The sequence below is a fragment of the Protomyctophum parallelum genome (assembly GCF_964188405.1).
Source record: "Protomyctophum parallelum genome assembly, chromosome: 9".
Classification (NCBI taxonomy): domain Eukaryota; kingdom Metazoa; phylum Chordata; class Actinopteri; order Myctophiformes; family Myctophidae; genus Protomyctophum; species Protomyctophum parallelum.
In genome coordinates, this window is record NC_139706.1 from 5,923,904 (window position 1) to 5,948,352 (window position 24,449).

Below are 24,449 nucleotides of genomic sequence, written 5' to 3' on the forward strand. Positions count from 1 at the left end.
AAAAATCACACTTGTGAAGTGATGACGTACGATGATAAGTGCGCCCCTCGAGGGGCACACTCATCATCGTACGTCATCATACGTCATATCATTCTCAACCAATTTTGTCTTCAATGTTTGTGTTTACACAAACCCTCAAAGCTGGACAGAGGAGGGGCTATAGGGCTCCTCAACAGTAACAGTAGTGTAAATACACTTTATTGTACTGGGCTACATAGTATGCAAATGTCCTAGGCTGTTAGACAATAGATAATCCCTTTTTTGGGCAACGTTCTGAGACACACATCCCACCATGTGCAGTATCCGTTTTATCCACTGGGTGGCACCACACTTCACAAAATGACAGTCCTACTAAATTATGCACAATCTGTGACATTGTGTGAAGTCCACATTACAAAACTAAACTTTACTTATTATAACGAATTGTTGCACTGTTGCATTTATTTTATTTTTTGTAAATGCTCCTTATAAATTAAGTTCTGCTGATCTTTGTTGATAGTCAATGGAAGGTGTTATACAGCATAATTTTGATACTATTATGTTAAGAATATATTACTAGTGGCTGTTTGTCCTCAAAACAACAATAATACAAACTCAAAATGCCACTGAGGCAGCATGCAGTGGATCGTGTGTGTGTGTGTGTGTGTGTGTGTGTGTGTGTGTGTGTGTGTGTGTGTGTGTGAGAGTGTGTGTGAGAGAGAGAGAGAGAGAGAGAGAGAGAGAGAGAGAGAGCTTTTTGTGTCATCCTTTTTAAAATTACCTCTGTTTTGCAATTTGTTAACAAAACATTCAATCAATTTAACAAATATAATAGTAATGATGTTTTCAAACACACTCCACCCGTTGTGATGGTAATTGGCACATTTGCTTTATTTTGAAAACAGACATTTTATTTTTTCTTATTTTTTTTTCCTCACAAGTCTTAACTCCTTGATAAGTTTTGAAACTGGACATTGCACTCACTGGAACATAGGAAAAGTTTATTTTAATTTGTTTATTTTTTTTAGATTTTGCTCGTTTTGTTTGAGTTTTCTTAACTTTTTAAACTTTTTTTTTTTTTTAAATCTTCTTTTAACATCAGTGCAAGAGCTTTATATATTTTTTTCTCCAATTCATATCAAACGGTCATAACAACACCTAAAAGACATCAAAAAGAAGCCGCCACATCCTCGGTATGCATCTGTGACTGCCAAAAACGTTCCTCTCAGAGGGAGAGTTCCCATCATGCATCTTGGTTCGATGGTTCATGCTAGTGTTTGCTCGGCGGGGGTAAATGGCCGGTAACACCCTTTAATTGTAACCGACTGGGCCGGGAAACACCCTTTAATTGTAACTGATAATCCATAGTTTATCATGTGACCTGGTCTTCAAACCTATGCTATTTTTAAAAACTTCTCAAAAATGTTTCAAAAGTGTTTTTGAAAATAGCCGATCCGCAACCGCTGACGACGCGACGTGCCGTGAGATTGCGGATGGCCTATTTTCGAAGAATCTATATGACGTTTTCTTTTTCTTCAAAATTTCCAGCTATAATGATGTCCAAAACAGGGATGCCACAGGGTAAAAGTGGTTAAAATAGCTCCCTTACCGTGAATGAGACTAATAGACAAAGGCTTGAAAAAATCACTGTCAACGCTCGAGAGACTGAAGCAGGATCACAATGTTTTAGACGTATAGTTGTGTTGGATTCAAGACAACAAAAAAGTTGCCCAAATCTGAAATGCCCAAACATTTATGAATACATTCTATTTTCCATTCAACGTGTTATATAAGTTCACTGTATAGCCATCCTCTCCATTACTCACCGGGCCTTTGCCTTTTTTTTTCTCCTTTTTTTTAATGGCAGTTGCATCTAAAAAAAAAAAAAAAAACGGATTGTTTATTTTTTTGGTGCACGCGCATTTTTACGCAGAAATACGGATTCGTGTTCACAAAATCGTGGTCTATTTATGGCAGCACTTTGCGAGTGCAAATACACTTGTTATAGGCTATATATATGGCACACTCGCAGCGCTTTTTTAAGATGTGTGCATTTCCACATGAGCCGATTCATTCCACCACAGATTCACTCACTTATATATATCAAAAGACACGCCAAATCATACTGTCATCATCATCATCATCATCATCATCATCGTCATCATTATCACCGTCATAATCATCAAAATCATCATCAAAATCATTCGGGCTGCAGACACACATACAGAACACCTGCTCTGTGTCCTGTCTGTGTTTAACCCATTCTGACCTGAGATCAGATTCATACGAGGTTTCCGCCGGACACACACTGGTCTGATGAACCCATTCTGACCTGAGATCAGATTCTAAAAATGTCAGTCGCTCTTCGATTTTTCAAAAATAGCAGACCTACAAGCTCGTATCGCGCCACTCGGTGGCGCGATATGAGCTTGTAGATCTGCTATTTTTAAATAGCTAAAGCATAACATGATGCTGACACCAAAATGGGTGCCCGGTCAGAATGGGTTAATGTTTGGTCGAACCATGTGACTTTCATTGGAATTGCATTGCAGGGCGGCCATTAAAACACAGACAAAGACGCAGAACACGGGACAAAACACGCGCGTATGCGTGCAGCCTGTGTGTGTCTGCAGCCTTGCATCGTCCTCGCCAAAACGCGTTGGAAACTCCCCCAACATGAGAAAATCATCGCCACACAAAGAATGACAAACAAATAGAAATGGGCTGCCTTCGCGTCGCGAAGGCGAAGGGCAACCGTTTTTTAGATTTTTGTTGTTTTCATCTTAATTATTCTTCATTAATTTTTTTTTCTTCTTCTTCTTCCGTTGCTGCTTTTTTTTCTGCGTTAAACAACGTCTTGCACCTCCTTGGAGTCAGCCGCCGCCGCCTCTGCCGCTGGGACCGCCTCCTCTGGTTTGGACTCCTCCCCTGGGGAGGGGAGGGGAGGGGAGGGGAGAGGAGAGGAGAGGAGAGGAGAGGAGAGGAGAGGAGAGGAGAGGAGAGGAGAGGAGAGGAGAGGAGAGGAGAGGAGGGGAGGGGAGGGGAGGGGAGGGGAGGGGAGGGGAGGGGAGGGGAGAGGAGAGGAGAGGAGAGGAGAGGAGAGGAGAGGAGAGGAGAGGAGAGGAGAGGAGAGGAGAGGAGAGGAGAGGAGAGGAGAGGAGAGGAGAGGAGAGGAGATGCCATCGAATAATGTCAGTTGAATTTTCCGATAACGATATTGACAGGAAAATATCGTCCGATACCGATCGGTATGCATCGGTGCATTCCTACAAAAACCACACAAGAATTATGTTGCAAGTATATCCCAAAAGGAGTTCCCGTCCTAAATGGGTTAATAGTTTATAATTCTAAATGAGACAAGGAGGTCGTTTGGAGCAATGGTTTGGCGTGCTCAACCCAGATATACATAAAAAAGCAGGAATTACAAAAAGAAATGAATCCAAAAAGGTAGCACATCCAAAAATAATTAATAAATGCGACTCTTTTAGATACATGGCGGCTAGACTAACTATTTCTTTATATCCAAAATGAGTTAATAGCACAAGCAGACTCTTCACATAGAAACTAGAGGATGTCTGAAATAAATTAAATCGACATGTAAATATGAAATGAATGCTTAAACATGATGTAGCATATGCAATGTTAGAGACCACAATTTGAAGCTATATGATTCCCTGCTTTCATATGACATGAAAAAACCGAAAATCCTATATATGGAAGCCCAAGCTCATAGCCGAAACGCACCAATAAAGAAATGGAAACGTGAGTTTATATATTCTGTTGTTCATCATCATAATGATGCACTCTAACACTTTAGTACTTTCTATTGTTCCATTTCAAAGCCATTGTTCCCTGAAGGCGATGATGTCACCACTGCATGATGTCATAGTCTGTGAATACAAAGAGACATCAGGGATTGGGAATGACATCATCTCCCAGGGAGAGATAGGGTTGATGGGGGGTGTGTGTGTGTGTGTGTGTGTGTGTGTGTGTGTGTGTGTGTGTGTGTGTGTGCGTGCGCGCGCACGCGCGTGCGTGTGAGCGTGTGAGCGTATGTGCGTGTGTGTAAGTGTGCACTTTATATGCGTTAGTCGTGATTGGATGAGTCATATGAAAGCACTCGGCCAATCATCTGTCAGTCCAGGTGTCAGCGGAGATGTGATTCTCCCGTCCGTCATTTGAAAGCGTTCAAAATGTCCTTGTGTATACGGGTCAAAAAAACATTCAAGGCTGACTCCAATGTTTTCGGAGGCCTCATACACACATATCAAGCATATGTTCTGTGTCTTGTCTGTGTTTAACAACCTTGGCGCCAGCCATGGCCATAACCCGCGGCGCCGCGAGTTATAATAATTACCCTTTGATAGCCAAACCCGCACAATCTATGTGAAGGTGTGTGAATGTGTGTGTGTGTGTGTGTGTGTGTGTGTGTGTGTGAATGTAATGCACAATCTATGTAAAGGTGTGTGAATGTGTGTGTGAATGGGTGAATGTAATGCACAATCTCTGTAAAGCGCCGTTGGATAAATGCACCATTTACCGCGTGTTACCGAATAAATCAGCCCCATGCGGCGACTCGACAACTTGAATCCACGTAATATTGTCCACGGCCTGCGGTTAATGTGACGGGTCATGTTTGCCCGTGACACCCGTCTCCTGGCCAGCCATATAGCGCTGCCTCATTAATAATTCATGTCCTGTTATTATCATGACCAGTCGAGTGCATCAATAATTCATGTATGAATCAGAACACCTGTTATCAGTGGGGGGGGGGGGGGGGGGGGCAGCCTCGTCTTCCCTCCGAGGTGGTAACCATGACAACAGGGAGGCTACACTGGGCCTGGCTGACCTACTTTCATGGTAGTTTGATGAATGTGTGTGTGTGTGTGTGTGTGCGTGCGTGCGCGTGCGTGTGCAGTGTACACTAGGGACACCAAGACAAACACACACACGGACGGACACGGACACGGACACACACACACACACACACACACACACACACACACACACACACACACACACACACACACACACACACACACACACACACACACACACACACACAACACACAGGCCTGCCAGGGGTGTCTCCATTAGGCTGACATGTCAGGTCCAGACAGACAGAGTCCTTGGAACAGAGAAATACACAAGGTTTGACGTTCCGTTCCGCTGTGCGGTAAAGTCATTTCATGGCCTCATAAACTCCGGGCCTGGTATTCCCTCAGACATCACCGTGATGTTATATAGCATGTCAGACTACAGCTGCTTTGCAATCTGTTGACCACGCCAGTGTAGCCTACAAGAGCCGGCATCAGATTATTTTTTTCGGCTTTCACCTTTATTTTATATTTTTTATAGAGGAACAGACAGTAGGCTGACAGGAAATGGGGGAGAGACATGCAGTAAAGGCCATCGGCACCACCGAGCGAGATAAAGCGACCGAGTTGTCGCGTTGAGCGTTGCAAAGTTCGCTTGAGCCGACTCAGGCCCGACCGAGTTGCGACCTGATAGACTCAGAATAAATCTTCGTGTCCACCAATGAACACAGTGGCTCACTCCCACAGCCATATTGTAAGACATAATGTTGACATTGAGGGGGCAGAAAACGGCCTGGTCACGTGGTTCATGTACTCGCGCGAGCCGGGTTCATGTGTTTGGTCCGACGGAGCATTGGTCCGAACGACAACCTAGAACCTACCTGAAACCCTTACCCTAACCTCCCACGGGGCAGCACACCTAAACCTAACCCCAACCCTCTCCCGACCCCCAGCGCACCTCGGACCAATGCTCCTTCGAACCAATGCTCCGTCGGACCATAGTATGCCTCCCACGCGAGCCAATATAATATAGACTCCAATGCATTCCGTAAACCTCCGGTAGAAGTCTATGTAGAAGAGCCTGCCTGGCCCCATGAAGTGAACGGAGTTGTCGTAACTCTGTCTTACTCTATAGGCTCTGAGCGCTCCATACCACACTGACTTACTGACGGCCCGTCTCACCCAATCACAACGCTCCCTACCACACTGACTTACTGACGGCCCGTCTCACCCAATCACAAGCCCTTCCAGCCCATACCAAATTCTGCATTCATTGTCAATTGGGATTTGTGTAAGACGAAAATTGACAAAGATTTCTACACTATAGCTGAATATAGGAGGTGAGGGATAAAAATCACACCCGTGTGAAGTGAGGGGTGCGCTTATCATCATACGTACAGCATCATACATCATCTCAATTCTGCCCGATCATAATTTCCGTCTTCAATGTTTGTGTTTACACAAATAAACCCTGCCGGGCACAGGAGGGGCTATAGCTTAGCGCCCCTCAAAAATAGGCTAATGCTACCTATAAAACCTTTAACCAGAGCAACTTACACTAAACAAGGCAAACACACACAGTACACAGAATACAGATAAGACAGCCTCTGGTGCAGATTCACACCGACAACCTTCCATGTCTCCAGCTCCATCATGTCTTCATCTTTGCAGAGTTTGCGTCTCGTCGGCGAGAGACCCACAGTCAGACACAAAGCACTCTAATCTTATATCGGCACGTGCGCACACATGCACGCATGCACACACGCACAGACACACACACACACACACACACAGCGCGCAGCACATCGGTGGAGCGCTGCCAACCACCGTTAAATCTGTAAAGAGGCAGGAGTGTTTTCTATTTAATGGCTGCCAAGCAGGCTATGGGGTAAAACTCACCTACCGGTCGCTATCTATCCAGCTTTATTAGTTATTTAAAGGAAAGTAATTACATTGTGAGCGTCTCCGTGAACTTGGTGCACTCACAGCGTCACAGGAGAGCCGTGCGCTCCATGATGAGATGTGATGTGACACATCACACACACGGATGCACACACACACACACACGCACACGCACGCACGCGCACACACACCCTTGACTGTATACCAGCTCATATAGCACTGCTCGTTGAGATTGTGACACTCTGTGAGCTTGTAGATCAGTTATTTGTTCTAGAGGGGGGGGGAGGACGGGGAGGACCCAAGTACAGAGCCCTGTGGGGACCCCGACATTTTCTTTTTTAAAACCTGGACCACATTTGTTTTTTAGAACCTTCGGACAACAAATGAAATGAGTGAAAATGGATTGGATCATTTGTTCTAGCTATGGGTTCCAGGCTGATTCGCTGCGTTCCTGTATAGCAATTATTACCAGCTTCCCACTCTGGACATGGAATGTCTGGACCAATTTCAATTACACCCCCAGTCTGTGTTTGTGGTGCAAATGACAAACTAAAAATCCCTCCCCGTGTGAAGTGAGAGGAGCTCTTTTCATCGTACATTATCATGACGTAACTGTTACAGTTCGCTCCCCATCACCTCCACATCCATGTGCTGTGAGCGCTCTGTGCCCGTCAGCGCCACTAGAGGGTGCCAGAGCACTCCACAGCACACCTCAACGCAGGTGTTTCCCAGCTCCTATCTCCACACCTGCAACCATCTCCATGAGGCTATACTAAATAAGAGCCAGAGATTCTGTATCTGTCTCTCTGTGTCCCCTTATAAGTTGTGATGTCAGAAAAGGCCAGCTCCATATATGGAGCCTAGGCAGGGGCCCGGTCCAGAGCCCGGGCAGAGGTCTTTTGTGGTGGTTCTGGACAACCGTGGGTCCAACTGACTTGACACTGCACTCCCTGCGGGGGTGTGGAACGCGTGTGTTGAATTTGAAGTTGGCGGGGCGAACGGTTCTCAAGCTACGTGGATTACAGCCGTACACACATACTATACGTACAGACAGATGTACACAGACATGGTGCATTCATACATAGATATTACGTGGCTTACTTTTGATCCTTGATGACTATTTCTATGTATTTGATGTATTACCATGCGTTTGTTCTTGCCTATGTAAATCGCTCTGGATTAAAACACCAAAAGGGGCTCGATCCCGTCCTGAATGGGTTAAGAGCATCTGCTAAATGCCTACATTTTAAATTGCAAATTGGTCGTTATGTGACGATGACGATGGCGTGTTGTGATGCATATTTGGACGTTATGTGATGTGATAATGACTCCATACCTTGTTCATCTTTCGTTTGGTTGGTCTCCTGGCTCTTCTCGGCCGCCGGGCTGACAGCAGCAGCAGAAGGCACGTCGGCTTGTCTGGCCTCCTCCTCCTCCACCACCTCCTCCTTCACCTTCTCCACCTCCTGCTTCACCTCCTCCTGGGCCACAGGGGGCGCTGTGGCCGCCGCCGGGGGGGCCTCCTCCACCTCTTTGGGCTTCTCCTCAGCTTTCTCCTCCGCCTTCTGGGGCTCCTCCTTCTGGGGCTCGGAGGCTACGGGAGGAGCTGCCGCCGCTAACGGGAGCACAGTGAATACTATTCATTATTATTTTTGCGACCATATAGGTCGCAGATTACTATGATGAAAACCTGCAAAACCCGTCCGGGATCATAGAATGCAGAGAGACAATGTAGTGTCTCAGTAAACGATAGGATCATAGAATGCAGAGAGACAATGTAGTGGCTCTGTAAACTATAGAATGCAGAGAGACAGTGTAGTGTCTCAGTAAACTATAGGATCATAGAATGCAGAGAGACAGTGTAGTGTCTCAGTAAACTATAGGATCATAGAATGCAGAGAGACAGTGTAGTGCCTCAGTAAACTATAGGATCATAGAATGCAGAGAGACAGTGTAGTGTCTCAGTAAACTATAGGATCATAGAATGCAGAGATAGTGTCTCAGTAAACTATAGGATCATAGAATGCAGAGAGACAGTGTAGTGTCTCAGTAAACTATAGGATCATAGAATGCAGAGATAGTGTCTCAGTAAACTATAGGATCATAGAATGCAGAGAGACAGTGTAGTGGCTCAGTAAACTATAGGATCATAGAATGCAGAGAGACAGTGTAGCGTCTCAGTAAACTATAGGATCATAGAATGCAGAGAGACAGTGTAGTGGCTCAGTAAACTATAGGATCATAGAATGCAGAGAGTCAGTGTAGTGGCTCAGTAAACTATAGGATCATAGAATACAGAAAGACAATGTAGTGTCTCAGTAAACTATAGGATCATAGAATACAGAGAGACAGTGTAGTGGCTCAGTAAACTATATGATCATAGAATGCAGAGAGACAGTGTAGTGTCTCAGTAAACTATAGGATCATAGAATGCAGAGAGACAGTGTAGTTTCTCAGTAAACTATAGGATCATAGAATGCAGAGAGACGTAGTGTCTCAGTAAACTATAGGATCATAGAATGCAGAGAGACAGTGTAGTGGCTCAGTAAACTATAGGATCATAGAATGCAGAGAGACAGTGTAGTGTCTCAGTAAACTATAGGATTTTAGGAATCAATACTTCTGCGCTGCTTATGGAACTGGCCTATCGGCTTGTTCCTGCAGCAACACAGGCGTTCCCTATTACAGAGATGCACACCCTCTCGTGTAACATTGCTTAAATAAGTAACAAACCTTGTACGGGAGACGTGGCTGCAGCAGCGGGTTTCTCCACCAGGGGGCTCTTGGCCTGCTGGCTCGACTCCTCCGCCTCCTTCTTCTTGCTCTCCTCTTCGGCAGGCTTCTCCTGCTCCTCGCCCCCGGGGGGCGCCACCTCCTTCTCCTCTGCCTTCTTCTCCTCCTCTCCTCCCGGCGTGGCCTCCTCCTGTTCCTCCTCTGCGAGGTTACAACAGTTTGGGGATTTATTTATTTTATTTATTTTCATGATTTGTACTTTATTTATTTTCTTCCATTATGTATAAAACATTGACAAGAGACAACCAAAGAAATACACAAAACAATACAATACAACAATACAATACTACAGATGCACAAAAAAACAAAAGACAAAACACAAACACATAACAAAAATAAAACAAAACAAAACAATACAATACTACAGATGTACAGAAATATCCCGCAGTCCACCCCAGCCCCAATTCCAGACATTTTTTTTTTCTTTTTTTTTTTAAAGATTTTTTTTTGCGGCTTACGCCTTTTTATTGATTTTTTAAGGGATAGAAAGTAGGCTGACAGGAAACGGGAGAGAGATGGGGGGATGACATGCGGTAAAGGCCGTGTCGGGTCCGGGAGTCGAACCCGCAGCACACCGCGACTGGATCACCAGTCCGGTGCCCAGACCGTTACGCTACGGCCTGGGCCGACATTTCTTCAATATATTTTTCCAACGTTGCAGCCCTGTTCAGAGCTCACTCAGAGCTAGAAACTATTCAGAGTCCTGATACATGCATATGGTAAAAGCCCCGTTTTGAGTCATAGTCGTCCAGTCTATTGAGCAGCCTGTGTGACAGTCGCTCGCATGCGGCCAATAGTCCCATGGAGGCGTCCCAGAGGGACGGTGCAGGTGCAGACGGGGCCTTCCAGTCCTTGACCACCAGCCTCCTAACTGACATGATGGCCGTTTGTATCCATTCAGCTAAAGGAGGAGCAACGTGCCTCAATGTGGCAGGATCCCCCAGAATGAACAGACTGGGTGAGAAAGGAATGTGTAGGCCCGCTATTCTCTCCAGTCTTTCATGTATAGCGGTCCAATATTCTTGAATTTTGGAACAGCCCCAAAGCATGTGTACAAGTGTACCGTCTCTATCCTGACACCTCCAGCATTCAGGACCATCAGTCAAGCCGACCCTAAACAGTCTCGATGGTGTCCAATATATTCTATTTATAATTTTGAATTGAATCACGTAGTTCTCTTGACATTTTCCTTCCATTCCTAAGAATTCTAGCCCAGTCACCATCTGATATTGTAATCCCTAAATCCCTTTCCCATGGCAACTTGGGTGTGGATTTACACTGGTCAGATGCATCTAGTAACATGGCATAGTATGTAGAAGCCTCATGTCCCAATCCGAATATTTTAAAAATACTCTCCACTGTGTCAATTTTAGGGGGGGGGGCCGGGGGGGGGGGTGATGTGAGAGAACCAAAGGTTTTCTCCAATAGGTGTCTCAGTTGTAAGTACTGCCAGAAGTGATTATGTGGTAGGCCAAATTCTGTTTTTAATTCTTCAAATGATTTAAAATTGTTTTCTTGGTATAGGTCTCCCAAAATCTTTACACCCCGTCGATACCATGGGTCCCAGAGGAAGGGCTTTTTAGTTTTACCTATACAAAGTTTGGGATTTTGCCAGATGCCAGCTGACCAATGGAGATGGGGATTGAACTTAACCCATTCTGAACGGGCACCCATTTTGGTGTCAGCATCATGTTATGCTTTAGCTATTGAAAAATAGCAGATCTACAAGCTCATATCGCGCCACCGAGTGGCGCGATACGAGCTTGTAGGTCTGCCATTTTTTGAAAAATCGAAGAACGACTGACATTTTTACAATCTGATCTCAGGTCAGAATGGGTTCATCAGACCAGTGTGTGTCCAGTGGAAACCTCGTATGAATCTGATCTCAGGTCAGAATGGGTTAAACATACGAGCTATTTTCCCCCAGACCCAGTGAATGTGAGACATAATCGGGTGTGATTTGCTAATTGAGTCCAGTTTAGTTGTGAGACATTCAATAGGCGTCAGAGGAGCACAAAGTGCGCTCTCAAGACTAAACCACGGCGGGGCCCTTTCCGGTGGAAGGGACCATTGTACCATATGCCTCATGGTGAACGCATAGTGGTAGAGCAAGAGATTGGGTATGCCCAGACCGGGGATTTTTTTTCATTTTAGTTTGGTTTAGTTCATTTTTTTCCTCCTATATTTAGTTAGTTTGAACACATTACTGTCCAGCCTTCCAGGCCAGAGGGTGGTGCCAGTGCCAGCAAAATCCGCAAAATAAGCTTAGAAAACGGGTCACTGGCAGTGATGTAGTGTTGTTTCTGTAGGGTAAGCGTAGGGAACGGATGGACCATCATCCCCATAGCAGCGATGAAGATCAGCGTGACTTGGATTAATAATTAATAGGCTATAAACATGGCATGTTATGCAATTCTGAGCACAAATAAGACTAATAACCCTGTGCGCGTGCACGTGTACCGCGGATTATCATGTACGCTGTTTCTACAATGAGAGGTCTGGATGTTAGCCGCGGAAGCTAACTGAGGCTAAAAAAAAGGTAAATTAATTTTTTATCAAATCTTGTGTTTCTCGTGGCGGCCTTAATACCTTTTCAAAAGAGGTCTCGAGGAAAGCACGGATTGGGTTCATTTGTGTTTAGAGTGTTTTTAGAGTGGTTTTAATTTGCCCTTATAGCATCAAATGTGTTAACGATACCAACCTTGCTCCTCTGCCTCCTGGTTGTTCACGGCGGGGTCTTTCTCCTCCTCCTCCTCCTCCTCTCCGTCTTTGTTCATCTTTTTCCGGGTTATGTGTCCGCGGAAGCTGGCCTGTATTTTGGTGGCGGCCTTGTGCGCCTTGTTGTCCTCGGGTTTGCTGGGGGGCGTCGTTCCATCCTGCTCGATCTTCTGGTCGGCATCCTCGCTCTTCTCCACCTGGTGAGGAGGAGGACAGGAGAGGAGAGCACAGTGTCGTCAGCAAACATGGAGGAGGACGAGTGAGGAGAACACAGTGCCGTCAGCAAAGCATAGCAAAACCACCTGCTTTGAATGGTATCAACCGATATCAACCAGTACGTCATACTTATCAAGGCCATGCAATGGAGCCAGTAGGAGTCTACTGGCTGCGATTAGGAACACAAAGGAAGTGAAATTATTGCCGCCGCAGCGAAAACATTGTGAAACTGACTTACAGTACGTAGCCGGTGAAGGCTGTTATGAGGTTAGGGGACTTGCGTGGCCGGTTAAGACTGATATGAGGTTAGGGGACTTACGTGGCCGGTTAAGACTGATATGAGGTTAGGGGACTTACGTGGCCGGTTAAGACTAATATGAGGTTAGGGGACTTACGTGGCCGGTTAAGACTGATAGGAGGTTAGGGGACTTACGTGGCCGGTTAAGACTGAGATTAGAGTTAGTAATTTGGACAACGCGAGGGTTAGGGTTTTAGTTTCTGTGGCCCTAATACAAAAGAAATATGGCTGACTTGGCTAAGTATTGACAATTTCATTGACAAAATAAAAACTACTAAAAATACTAGACTTGTGGAGAAGCCCTTCAGTAGAACTAAGAACAGTCCTTTTATGCTTGGTTGTGTACAGTTGTCACGCTCTGAAAATAGCAAGCTCACAGCACGTCACAGATGCGTTGCGACCTTCCGTTGTTTTGGTAGCTAGTCTGCAAAATCATGCGTTGCGTTACGACGACACTGATTTTAGTCCACCAACATGACGATATGTAGTCAACTAAAACTAGACTAAAAGTTTGCAGATTACTAAAATATGACTAAAAACTACATTGAATTGTACGCAAAAGACGAAAACTACATTGAAATCTGCTGACAAAATGAACACTGGTCTAGGAGAGCGCTATAGCCTCGGTACCCAGGCTTTAATTGTTGTTCGCATTTGGAGAGCAGAGAATCATCCGCAAGAAAAACTAGAAAGAAGCTCCAGTGGAAACCAGGCATGGACACATTTCACTCCGCCAGGGTTTCCCTCTACAGTCAGTCACTGAGAAAACTGTTGCGCCTTTCGTCGTCCTTTTTTTCCAAACTTGACTACGGTAGCGATGGTCTCAAAAACATAAGGGAAACTTTGACGGAAAAAGACTCGCTCACCGAATAGAAACTATAAGTAAAACTCCTTAGACTGAGACTTAAGAAAATATTTGTTCCTTTATTTGTATCATGCTCTGTGCTCATATAGCACTGACGAAGGTCTTAGGACCGAAACGTTTGCTTTTTAATTGCACTTTGAGCACAGAGCATGATAAAATAAAGGAAAAAATATTTTCTTACGCTTTTTTCTGTCAAAGTTTCCTCTACAGTCAGTAACACTATTTGGCATCGTTCTACTACCATATAAGGGATGCCAAATAGTGATAGGAAGATGAGAAATATTGAGATACCAAATAGTCATTGGTGTTTTTGGAGCACGATTTGGTATCCCAGTAGTTTGGTATACTAGTGGGATACCAAATAGTTATTTTTAAATCGCAGTATTTGTATCCCTCTATACTCGCAGATGGATACCAAATGGGCTCTACGCAGAAATTGAGACACATCTTAACTAAAATGATACTAATGAGTAATGAAGGTTCTGTTCCATTCTGGTCAAACAGATCTGCAATCAGGTACGTTAATTGCTACGTGCATGTCACTGGAAACACTCTGCTATACACCAGCGGTGGGTCTGTGGTCCAGGTATACCCCGGCCTCGCTGTGTTATGGGTCCATTTGGTACCATTTGTACACTCAGTCTCAGAGTTGTGGTGGTCCTTGGAATTAAGACATTTGAGAAGCACTGTGCGACACTAAATGGAAGAGAGACATCACTAGTAGGCTACCATTGATAACAGTGGCCCCAATTTCTTTCCATCATGGCTGCTGCGCAGAGGGCCCATAGCCGGCCTACCCGCTTAGAGGGTTAGGGTTTAGAGCTCATGTTAGTATACCCGCTTCGAGGCTCTCAAGGACAGACGTCCTCCTAGCAGGATCGAAACTTCACAGACAATCAGAAAGAAGATCTATTCTACAGGTTGTACGACACATGAGTAGAAGGTCACAGAGAGTATAGCGCTTAAAGGATTACAGCACGATAGCATGTAGAGATAAGGTAGGATCATAGCCCTTTAAGAAGGGCTATATAGTAGCATGTTAGCATGTAGAGAGAAGAGGTTAAGAGATGACACTGAGAAGGGGGTTGATCACTTTCAACCCTATATTTTGCTCCCTATTGTTCCAAAGATGTAAAACGTTTTCAGACAATGTACAAAACAAAATGGGAAAATATAGCCGATCTACAAGCTCTAAAATGTGTTTCGAGTTGGTAGATCAAGCTAATAGGATGGTGGTTAAAGAGGTTAAGGATCAGGTCTAGGTATTGTTTGGACAGAGAGTAGGTTTAGGAAAAGCACAGGACAACAGGAGGAAAATGTAAATTCAAAATGCTGGTCCAAATATTACCTTGGGTACCTGGATCCATAGCTGTCCGTCAAATAGGGGCGTGTGCTATGAGGCATATTAATCTAATGAAAAGAAATCAAATCAAATTAACAAAATGAACGATGGGCACGGAAAAAGCGGCAAGCAAAATCAGAAATGAAACAATTAGGCAAATAAAAGATTCTTGTTGGCAATGTGGAACTGATAATATAATAAGTGCAGTGTGTATAAATATCTTTAAATAATGTGCACGTCAAATAAACATGGACAAGCAATATGAAAGGTGGTGGAAGTGATTTTTTTGGATTTGTAAAAAAGGTAAAGCACGCATTATATTCTGATAGTATAAGCATTGTTATAAAGTTTTTGTTCAGTAACAGTGTTACTGAACATGTATTTTCTTTTTTACTAAAGAACTGAATAAGCAACACTCTATAGCAAAGATTACTATCGAGAATATAGAGCTATTTAACACTGATTTCAACAAAAAGAGAATAATAAAAGCTCACTTACACCACCTTGATATAAACATGACAAATATGACACAAACAAGCAACTTATCAGGAGCATGTAAGCAGTGCAGCATCAAAGAAGAACCAAATGATAAAAGGTTGTCAAATCAAAGAGTATGGAGTGAAGGGTGTGGAGTGGTTCTATTCCCCGGACACTGATTTTGTAAAAAAAAGTACTTTTAGTCGTGAATGAAATTCCATTGGCTATTTTCACAACTTCCAAAACGTTTTCCAATTCATGGAATTTCTTAGATTTTTCGTGTATTTCTTCATGAAATTACTGAGGGGGAGGGAAAAAAAGCATTGGCTGTTGTTTTTAATTCATGAAAACCTTAGCTTTGGGGAATGTTTAAAATGTAATTGTTGTAAAAACAATGTAGGAAAATGAAGGGACCCATAACAATAATGTCTGTGACCCACAAATGGGTCCCGGACCCAGTGTTAAAGGACTCCTTATTGCACTTCTTCAATCCAGACATTAATAATTCATATAGCCTAGTCGTGTACGGTTGATAATGCTATATTGAAACTGGAAGTAGAAGCGACATTTTAATTTAAATTACATTTCAAACCTCTTAATCTATTTGTTCAATTCTTTATGTGTATTATCTTTTTTATTGCTGCTCATTAAAAAGATTAATGCAGGGACCTGGTGGTGTGGGGGGGGGGGATCACAGCTTCATTAAAAAGAATGAGGCTTATTAGCTCTGTTCTCACACACACACACACACACACACACACACACACACACACACACACACACACACACACACACACACACACACACACACACACACACACTTAACTCTGAGAGTGTACAAATGGAACCAAATGGATCGCTTAGGGTCCATTTGTACACTCTCAGAGTTACAGACCCATAAGGGTCCATTTGGTTCCAAACTATCATTTAGCTGGGGACCCCCTGGAACTCCCTCAAGGACCCCTGGGGTCCCTGGGGGCCCCACTTTGCATGGGAACCACTGCTATAAATAACCTTTTAACCACTTCAAGCCCATTAGACTTCATCGACCGGGGTCTCCCAGGGGTCCAGTTCTTGATCCACTCCCCTTCTCCTAATTCCACTGTGCAGATCTACCAGTGGAAATAGCAGATCTACAAGCTCGCAATGCACACTGTGAGCTCTTCAGTGTAGTTCCCCTATATTAATTAAGACTTATAGATAGCCTATTAATAAAGTGGGAAATGGTTCCTGAAAGAACCACAAAAAAAAGGCTTCTCTGGAACCACTATAGGAGCAACACCACACCATATAACCATTCAGTGAAAAAAGTGCTTCTCATACGAAACCATATTTATTACAGCCCTTTTAAAAGAACAATTATTATTCTTTGCCCCCGGCGGTGTGTGTTGCCAGGCAACGCCATGGTGTGTAAAGTTATAGCGTTCAGCATCCACAGCCAGGGCCCTCCCAACCATCAATCTGGTTGCCATGACACTCAAGAGTGCTAACAGCAGGCCCCTCCCAACCATCAAAGTGTGGCCATGACAACCATCAGACCCCTCCCAACAATCAAAGGGTTGTCATGACATCCAGAGTGCTAACTCATCACAGCTGCATCTCTGAGCATGTCGTTGACTGAAAAAACATCACACCTGTGTGAACTGAGCGGTGCAACTATAGTTGCGAACGCAGTGAGCCACTTACTATGACAGCAAGGGCTGAATGTCTGTGTGTGTGTCTGTCCCACTGTTACACCACCCTCCACCAGAGGGCGCAGCTGTAGCACACACACACACACACACAGGGCGCAGCTGTAGCACACACACACACACACACGCACACGCACACGCGCACACACACACACACACACACACACACACACACACACACACACGCACACACAACCACACACACACAAGCTGCGTTCGCTTCACGCGTTTGCGCGTCTTACTTGTACTATGTACTGTAGTGTACTCTGTGCAACTTTACTCTGTGCTGTACTCTACTGGCCACTTTAGGTGTTTAGGACACAAACTAGTGAAAATCAAAATCCAAGTCAGGTGTAAAGGAGCAACTTGGACACTCAAGCATGAAGGAAGCATGAGTTAAGTCCGTTGCTCTCCCTAGGTTGGCGGAGGGTGTGTAGAGCCCAGGATCACATCACAGGATGATTGACACAGGGGTGAAAAATGGGTTACAAAATCGTGGGACAAAAAATATATTTTAAAAAAATAAAAAAATCCAAGTAGCAGTAAAAAAGACAGAAAAAAATGTTCCGGACGGACAGCTCGAATCCCGATCCCGACGACCTTTACTGTGTGCAATGGGAGTGGACGACAGACAGTTTAAAATGCTGTAGAATGGTAGAAATAGAGTGGACGACAGTGGAGGTTTAGCGGGTAGCGTGGCATTGGTCCGACTTCCCGTTAGTCCGACCATTACTCCAGCGACTCTACTCCGACTCGCTCTCGTGACTTCTCACCCTATCTCTAAAGGTGAGTTAAGACTTGGATGGTTAGAGCGGCGCGATTACATACAAAGTCAATGCAAAGACGAGAAGTTGCGCGAGCGCTGCGAACAGGCGCGGTGCGACCTGGCGCAGCACAAACGGGATGAACCAAAGTGAATATTTAAAGTATGAATGAAGATGAAGATAGACACAGAACTTTGCCTTCTGGCTCAGCATTCTTTTAGTCACAACAGTGCGGTACAGTGGCTGAAATATTCACATGACGTCAAGTAACACTGATTGTCTGCACTGCGGTTGCTACGGTGATCAATTGACCGTATATGGGAGAACGACGGATTGGTCAAACCTCACATGACGTCACCTACTACACCTATATAAGTTGTCGCGCACACATGTACTCGTGTGATGTAAATGACCGTCTTTAACCCACAGTATCAGCTGGTGTTGTGAAATGTTCCAGTGGACCCTTCGTCTCGACCACGTACCAAACAGAGGATGTCATCATGCTGCTGTTGCCGTGGGAAACGAGCTGTACTCCTTTGGACGGGACGGCAACATGAAGGGCAAGGATGGTCAGATTGAAGTGTTCGTCTTCAACACAGTGTCTTTGACCTGGAGGAAGTTGACCCCAGTGACGTCCGGAACAGGACAACCTCACCTTGAGGCTCGCTCCAGGCGTCAGGGCTACACAGCTGTGCTGATAGAATACACTCTACCTCTGGGGAGAGTTTCCTTACTTCAACGTGCTTTATGCATTTAATGTCGACACCCACAGATGGTTCAAACCACAGGTTTATAGGACTGTTCCAGAGGGGAGGGAATACCACACAGCCTGTGTCTTGGGGAAGGCCATGTATATTCATGGAGGATGGAACCAGACTTATGACATCTACAACTTGGACACCACCACAATGGTCTGGTCTGTAATTGCCCCAGAGGAACTCCACCACCTGCTTCGATCATCAGGGACAAATATGTTTCTAATTGGGGGCTATAGAAACCTGTACTACAATCATTCAGCCTTTACCTACAATGGAGAGCTGTACATAATTATTTGGTAGCTGCAAAGGGGACCAGTACTCCAGTCTTTGGAAATTCAGTCCAGACACCTCCTGGAAGAAGGTTGAGCTCAAGGGGAAACACCCACATAGTATGACTGATATGTGCTGTTGCATGATGGGAGATTGCGTCATCCTCTTTGGAGGAAAAAAGGATGGGACGTACAAATACTCACACACATACACATACTCTGATGACCTGTATGTCTTAGACTTCAGTCCTAGCCTCAAGACCTTATGTAAGCTAGCAGTTATTCAGTACGGTCTGGAGAAGTCTGGACTCCCACACAACATCAGGTGGGAACTGCGGGCAGCCGCTCGGGCGGCACCGAAGCTGAGTGTTTAGTGAGTTCATAACGCTCGACCAGTGAACCAATATTCTCCAGCGCTTGCTCCATGCGTACCCACCCCTCTAGAAAAGAAAGCACCCTGGCTGGGCCAGGCAAGGGTCCGAATAAATTTGTAGAATCTCAGTACTCAGATCTTAACTTCATTTACATCTAGTGGTGGCAGTCCATACTCTATAGCCAATAAAACAAAACACACACATTCAGAATAAAAAGGAAAGAGCAAAGATTAAAGTGCAGCATTTGGCCAGCATAAATACTAATCACGTGACAGCATGCTCTGAAGTGGGCTACTTTAAAATTTAGACAAAGGCGTCAATTTGTGGCTAAAATCGAATTCTTCCAAGCAGCGCGTGACCTGGCCAGGATGGCTGGGTTGGCCGGACATCCGACAATCTGTCTAGTTTTCCAGGCCAACCGGACATCCATCAATCTGTCACGATTTCCAGGACAATCCTCTTGTTTAGTAAGTAGTAAAAGTAGCTCAGTCGAAATCAACATTTTACAAAAACTTAACGTAGCCGATCTACATCGACACATTGTGATCTTGTAGATCAGCTATTTGAACAAGTTTTTTTTTCAAAATAGTAAAAAAAAAAAAAAGGAAAATAAGTTTAGGGATAAGGGGTAGGTGGTGGCGCAAGATAGCCCTCGATGCCCCTGACAGCTGGCACAGCATGTGGGTCCACATGGCCCAGCATGTGGGTCCACATGGCACAGCATGTGGGTCCACATGGCCAAACACATGTTCATGTGGTGAACATGAGTCACAGGATTTCAACAACATTTAGGAAACAAGCTCAAATAAGCAACTACACTTTAGAAACAAGCCCAAATGAGCAACTGCACTTTAGAAACAAGCCCAAATGAGCAACTACACTTTAGAAACAAGCCCAAATGAGCAACTGCACTTTAGAAACAAGCCCAAATGAGCAACTGCACTTTAGAAACAAGCCCAAATGAGCAACTACACTTTAGAAACAAGCCCAAATGAGCAACTACACTTTAGAAACAAGCCCAAATGAGCAACTGCACTTTAGAAACAAGCCCAAATGAGCAACTACACTTTAGAAACAAGCCCAAATGAGCAACTACACCTTAGAAACAAGCCCAAATAAGTAACTGCACTTTAGAAACAAGCCCAAATGAGCAACTGCACTTTAGAAACAAGCACAAATGAGCAACTACACTTTAGAAACAAGCCCAAATGAGCAACTACACTTTAGAAACAAGCCCAAATAAACAACTACGCTTTAGAAACAAGCCCAAATAAACAACTACACTTCAAGCCCAAATAAGCAACTGCACTTTCGAAACAAGCCCAAATAAACAACTACGCTTTAGAAACAAGCCCAAATAAACAACTACACTTCAAGCCCAAATAAGAAACTGCACTTTGGAAACAAGCCAAATCTCAGCTTGATAAACAAGCTAAAAAAATAGCCTAATAATAACATGGCCATAGATAGGCCTACCATAGCTTTTCTTTATCTGAATCTTAGGATGCATCTGCGATGCAACTAGGCAAAACATGCGGGAAATAAACCAACATGGGTACACTGAGACAGACCTCCTTGGCTCCCCTCTCCTCACGCATCATCCACCAGGATTAAGCAATTAATTCACCCGTATACCGCCAATATTTCCCCCCGTTTAGCCCTCATTAACCCGCGACCGGATGTTACTTATGTTACGTGTGTGGTGTCGGATCCACATCCGGTCTCCCGATCGGCGATCAGAAAGGCTGACCGCGACCATTACAGCATTACAGCATGCTATATATATCAAATATAGCTGGTTTTGACCAGAAATGCCGCCTGGGACAAGGAATCGGAGATAAAGGTGATTCAAAGAAACAGATACCGTGGGTGCGGGCTGGTGCACGTGCGCAACAAGATGCCGCGCGCCGTTGCTGTTTACACCATCACCCAGCAACCCAATGCTAATGTAAGTATAGCATTCCGACTTGATCGATCCTAAAAGACCAATTGTCGTAGATCTATGCCAATGCCGGGGAATGGGTTAAGTCATAAGCAGGTCTCCGCCCCCCCCCCTTGGTCCCGCCCTACTCCTCCTAATCATCGTGCAGTCCGTCTGTGACTTATCGCTCTTTTATTACGCCCTGATCTCATGGCTTCACCGCTGCCAAAAATCTGACCCGAAGCACTTAACTAAAATAGAATTACTTACTGGCTGCGTGTGAGTCAGAGAGAGAGAGAGAGAGAGAGAGAGAGAGAGAGAGAGAGAGAGAGATAGAGAGAGAGAGAGAGAGAGAGAGAGAGAGAGAGAGAGAGAGAGAGAGAGATGGTTCAGGAATATGAGTATATATTTTCTGTTGAGTGGAAACCTCATACTGTGACCAATTGTGACCGGGGATATGTCATTGGATTTCTTCCATTTCTTTCTCCATTTTCTTCATATGAAGGCAGGGAATCATTGATTCAAATTGACATAATATTGGTTGTTGGCCCAGGCCGTAGCGTAACAGGCTGGGCACCGGACTGGTGATCCAGTCGCGGTGTGCCGCGGGTTCGACTCCCGGACCCGACACGGCCTTTACCGCATGTCATCCCCCCATCTCTCTCCCGTTTCCTGTCAGCCTACTATCTGTCCCTTAAAAAATCAATAAAAGGCGTAAGCCGCAAAAAAAAAATATATATATATATATATTGGTTGTTCAGCTTCACCCACCAGTTTTGGAGATATGGCTTATAGAGTAATATGTCTTGCAGAAAACAGTGAGTTGAGAAAACAGGCTTGAAAGGTTCACGTCTGTACTCTGTGGTCTCTAACATTACGCCTACTATAGCTTCATGTTTAATCATTTATTTCATATTTGCATGTGTCAAAAGCTGCATGATGGCAGGCTCTCAGGCAAACCTGGTCACATTATGTCCAAAACTTTATTTCATTTCAAAAGTATCAACAATAGCAGATCGACAAGCTGAAAACGCGCCACAAAAGAGCTTGTAGACCTGCTACTATTGATGATTTTGCATGACGATGTAGTGTGATCGAGTATGTAGTGATGTACGATCAATGTACGAAGGGAAAACCCACAAACAGTTCAAATATCAAAGTCGTACTATTTGTCACACACGTTACCGCAGTGATATGTGTTCCGATTTGACCCATGTCTTGGAGCGGTGAGCTGCAAACCCCCAAATGACCCCCAAATCCAACCCATTGATGCTGAGTTCCAATTAAGCAGGGACTGACGCCCCAATCCAACCGATTGATGCTGAGTGCCAAGCAGGGACTGATCCCCCAATCCAACCGATTGATGCTGAGTGCCAAGCAGGGACTGATCCCACAATCCAACCCATTGATGCTGAGTGCCAAGCAGGGAGGCACTGGGTCCCATATTTCAGAGTCTTTGGTATGACCCCGGCCGGGGATCGAACCCCGACCTCCCAGTCTCAGGGCATGAGACTGACATCATGGTGATAGGAGGGAGCATTATGGGAAATGTAGTTGACTGTTGGGGGAGTGTGTCAGAGGAGATCAGTAAAACATGGTGATGATGTCACGGGATCAGATGACCCGTCGTGACCGCTACTCAATCACATCTAATTTGCATTATTGATTGTGACTCCCTTCCTGGGCTTAAAAGATGCTGCGCTAAGATTTATGTTAAGTTGACCTCCTCCTGCACGTCGTTGATCGTCCCATCCGACACAGAGAAACCGATCGTTACTGCATGACCAAAATTACCCTATGTACATTGTTTAAAGGGCCACTTCACCCCTTTTGCAATCAGATCTTATTTTAATGATGTTTAGGACACAATACTTTCACACTTATATGGGGTTTTTATTTGTGCAATATGTGTTTTTAGATCATGACGCCTGCACATCGCCTCACGACCAAAATGTGTCATTAACCCATTCTGACCTGAGATCAGATTCATACGAGGTTTCCGCCGGACAAACACTGGTCTGATGAACCCATTCTGACCTGAGATCAGATTCTAAAAATGTCAGTCGCTCTTCGATTTTTCAAAAATAGCAGACCTACAAGCTCGTATCGCGCCACTCGGTGGCGCGATATGAGCTTGTAGATCTGCTATTTTTCAATAGATAAAGCATAACATGATGCTAACACCAAAATGGGTGCCCGCCCAGAATGGGTTAAAATGTGGTCTCACTTCCTTCCTGGACTAAGTCACACCTCCACGCAGCCTCCCCACCAAAGCACCAAAGCATTATGGTTATTGTAGGAATTCAGCAATCCAGTTTAAACCCTAGTCAAACACACAGACTTCATTAATGTTCTGGCCATAGGGTGCAAATTTCAAATTGCGCCACTGTTATACTACAAATACTATTGACATTGAGTGACTGCAGTTTCTTCATGCAGCGGTGAAATGTCCCTTTAGGCTTGTTCCTCTATACTTAACAACGATGTTGCACGGTGTAACCGTATTGGACAAGGCGGAAAGCTTGTCCAGAACGGTTACTTTTCAGGCAATCTGGGAACCCATTGCCCCCCCCCCCCCCCCCCCCCCCCAAGAAAAAAAACGTGAGGCAAAATCCATTGAATTTGCCTCTGGGGGTGCCGCCCAATTCCCCTGTGTAGAGACCGGAAGGTCGGCCCGGTCACTGTCCTTCAGTGATTTTGTGGAGCTTAAGCGCCGCAGGGCCCGCAGCTTACAGGGTCCTCTGCAACACTATTTCAAATTAGGTATAGCTGTCACTTCCGTCGAAACCGTATTCATAATAGGTCAGCCTTATAACTCTACTAGAATTTCCAGAGTTACGTTGCCGCGCACTATGGGAAGAAGTAAATTGCGGGAGTTGACTCCACATGTAGTAACGGATGGGTTATTAGTTATTATTATGTGTCCTTATTAGTGTAGTGTAGTGTAGTCAACACGTTATGGCTCATACACACTGCCCGTTATTTGCTCCGATTATGCTGTCGGGGAGCATTTTTGGCGCTGGCCGACAAAACCCCTGATCTGACGTTAAGCGGTGCCCAAAAGTTATAGATCACAAAGGCTTTGCAGGTAGAGCACATGACATGGCCCTAAAAATATATATAATTTTAATATAAAAAACTATTTTTGTGTGTGTGTGTGTGTGTGTGTGTGTGTGTGTGTGTGTGTGTGTGTGTGTGTGTGTGTGTGTGTGTGTGTGTGTGTGTGTGTGTTTCGATGTGCAGGGCGTTGCTGAAAATGAGCACC

General features: G+C 44.7%; 2 protein-coding genes across 3 annotated transcripts in view; both read right to left on the reverse strand.

Moving 5' to 3' along the window:
* Positions 1–24,449, reverse strand: part of sidt2 (SID1 transmembrane family, member 2) — a 94,898-nt gene that overhangs the window by 56,009 nt on the left and 14,440 nt on the right. The window lies entirely within an intron of this gene.
* Positions 2,787–24,449, reverse strand: part of gap43 (growth associated protein 43) — a gene marked incomplete at its 5' end in the record, with an annotated part of 35,778 nt that continues 14,115 nt past the window's right edge. Inside the window, 4 exons of the mRNA XM_083774104.1 lie at positions 2,787–2,907; positions 8,035–8,313; positions 9,432–9,632; positions 12,193–12,406. Coding sequence (XP_083630230.1) covers positions 2,825–2,907; positions 8,035–8,313; positions 9,432–9,632; positions 12,193–12,406 — 777 coding nt within the window. The 3' untranslated portion in view covers positions 2,787–2,824. The remainder of the gene's footprint in view (positions 2,908–8,034; positions 8,314–9,431; positions 9,633–12,192; positions 12,407–24,449) is intronic.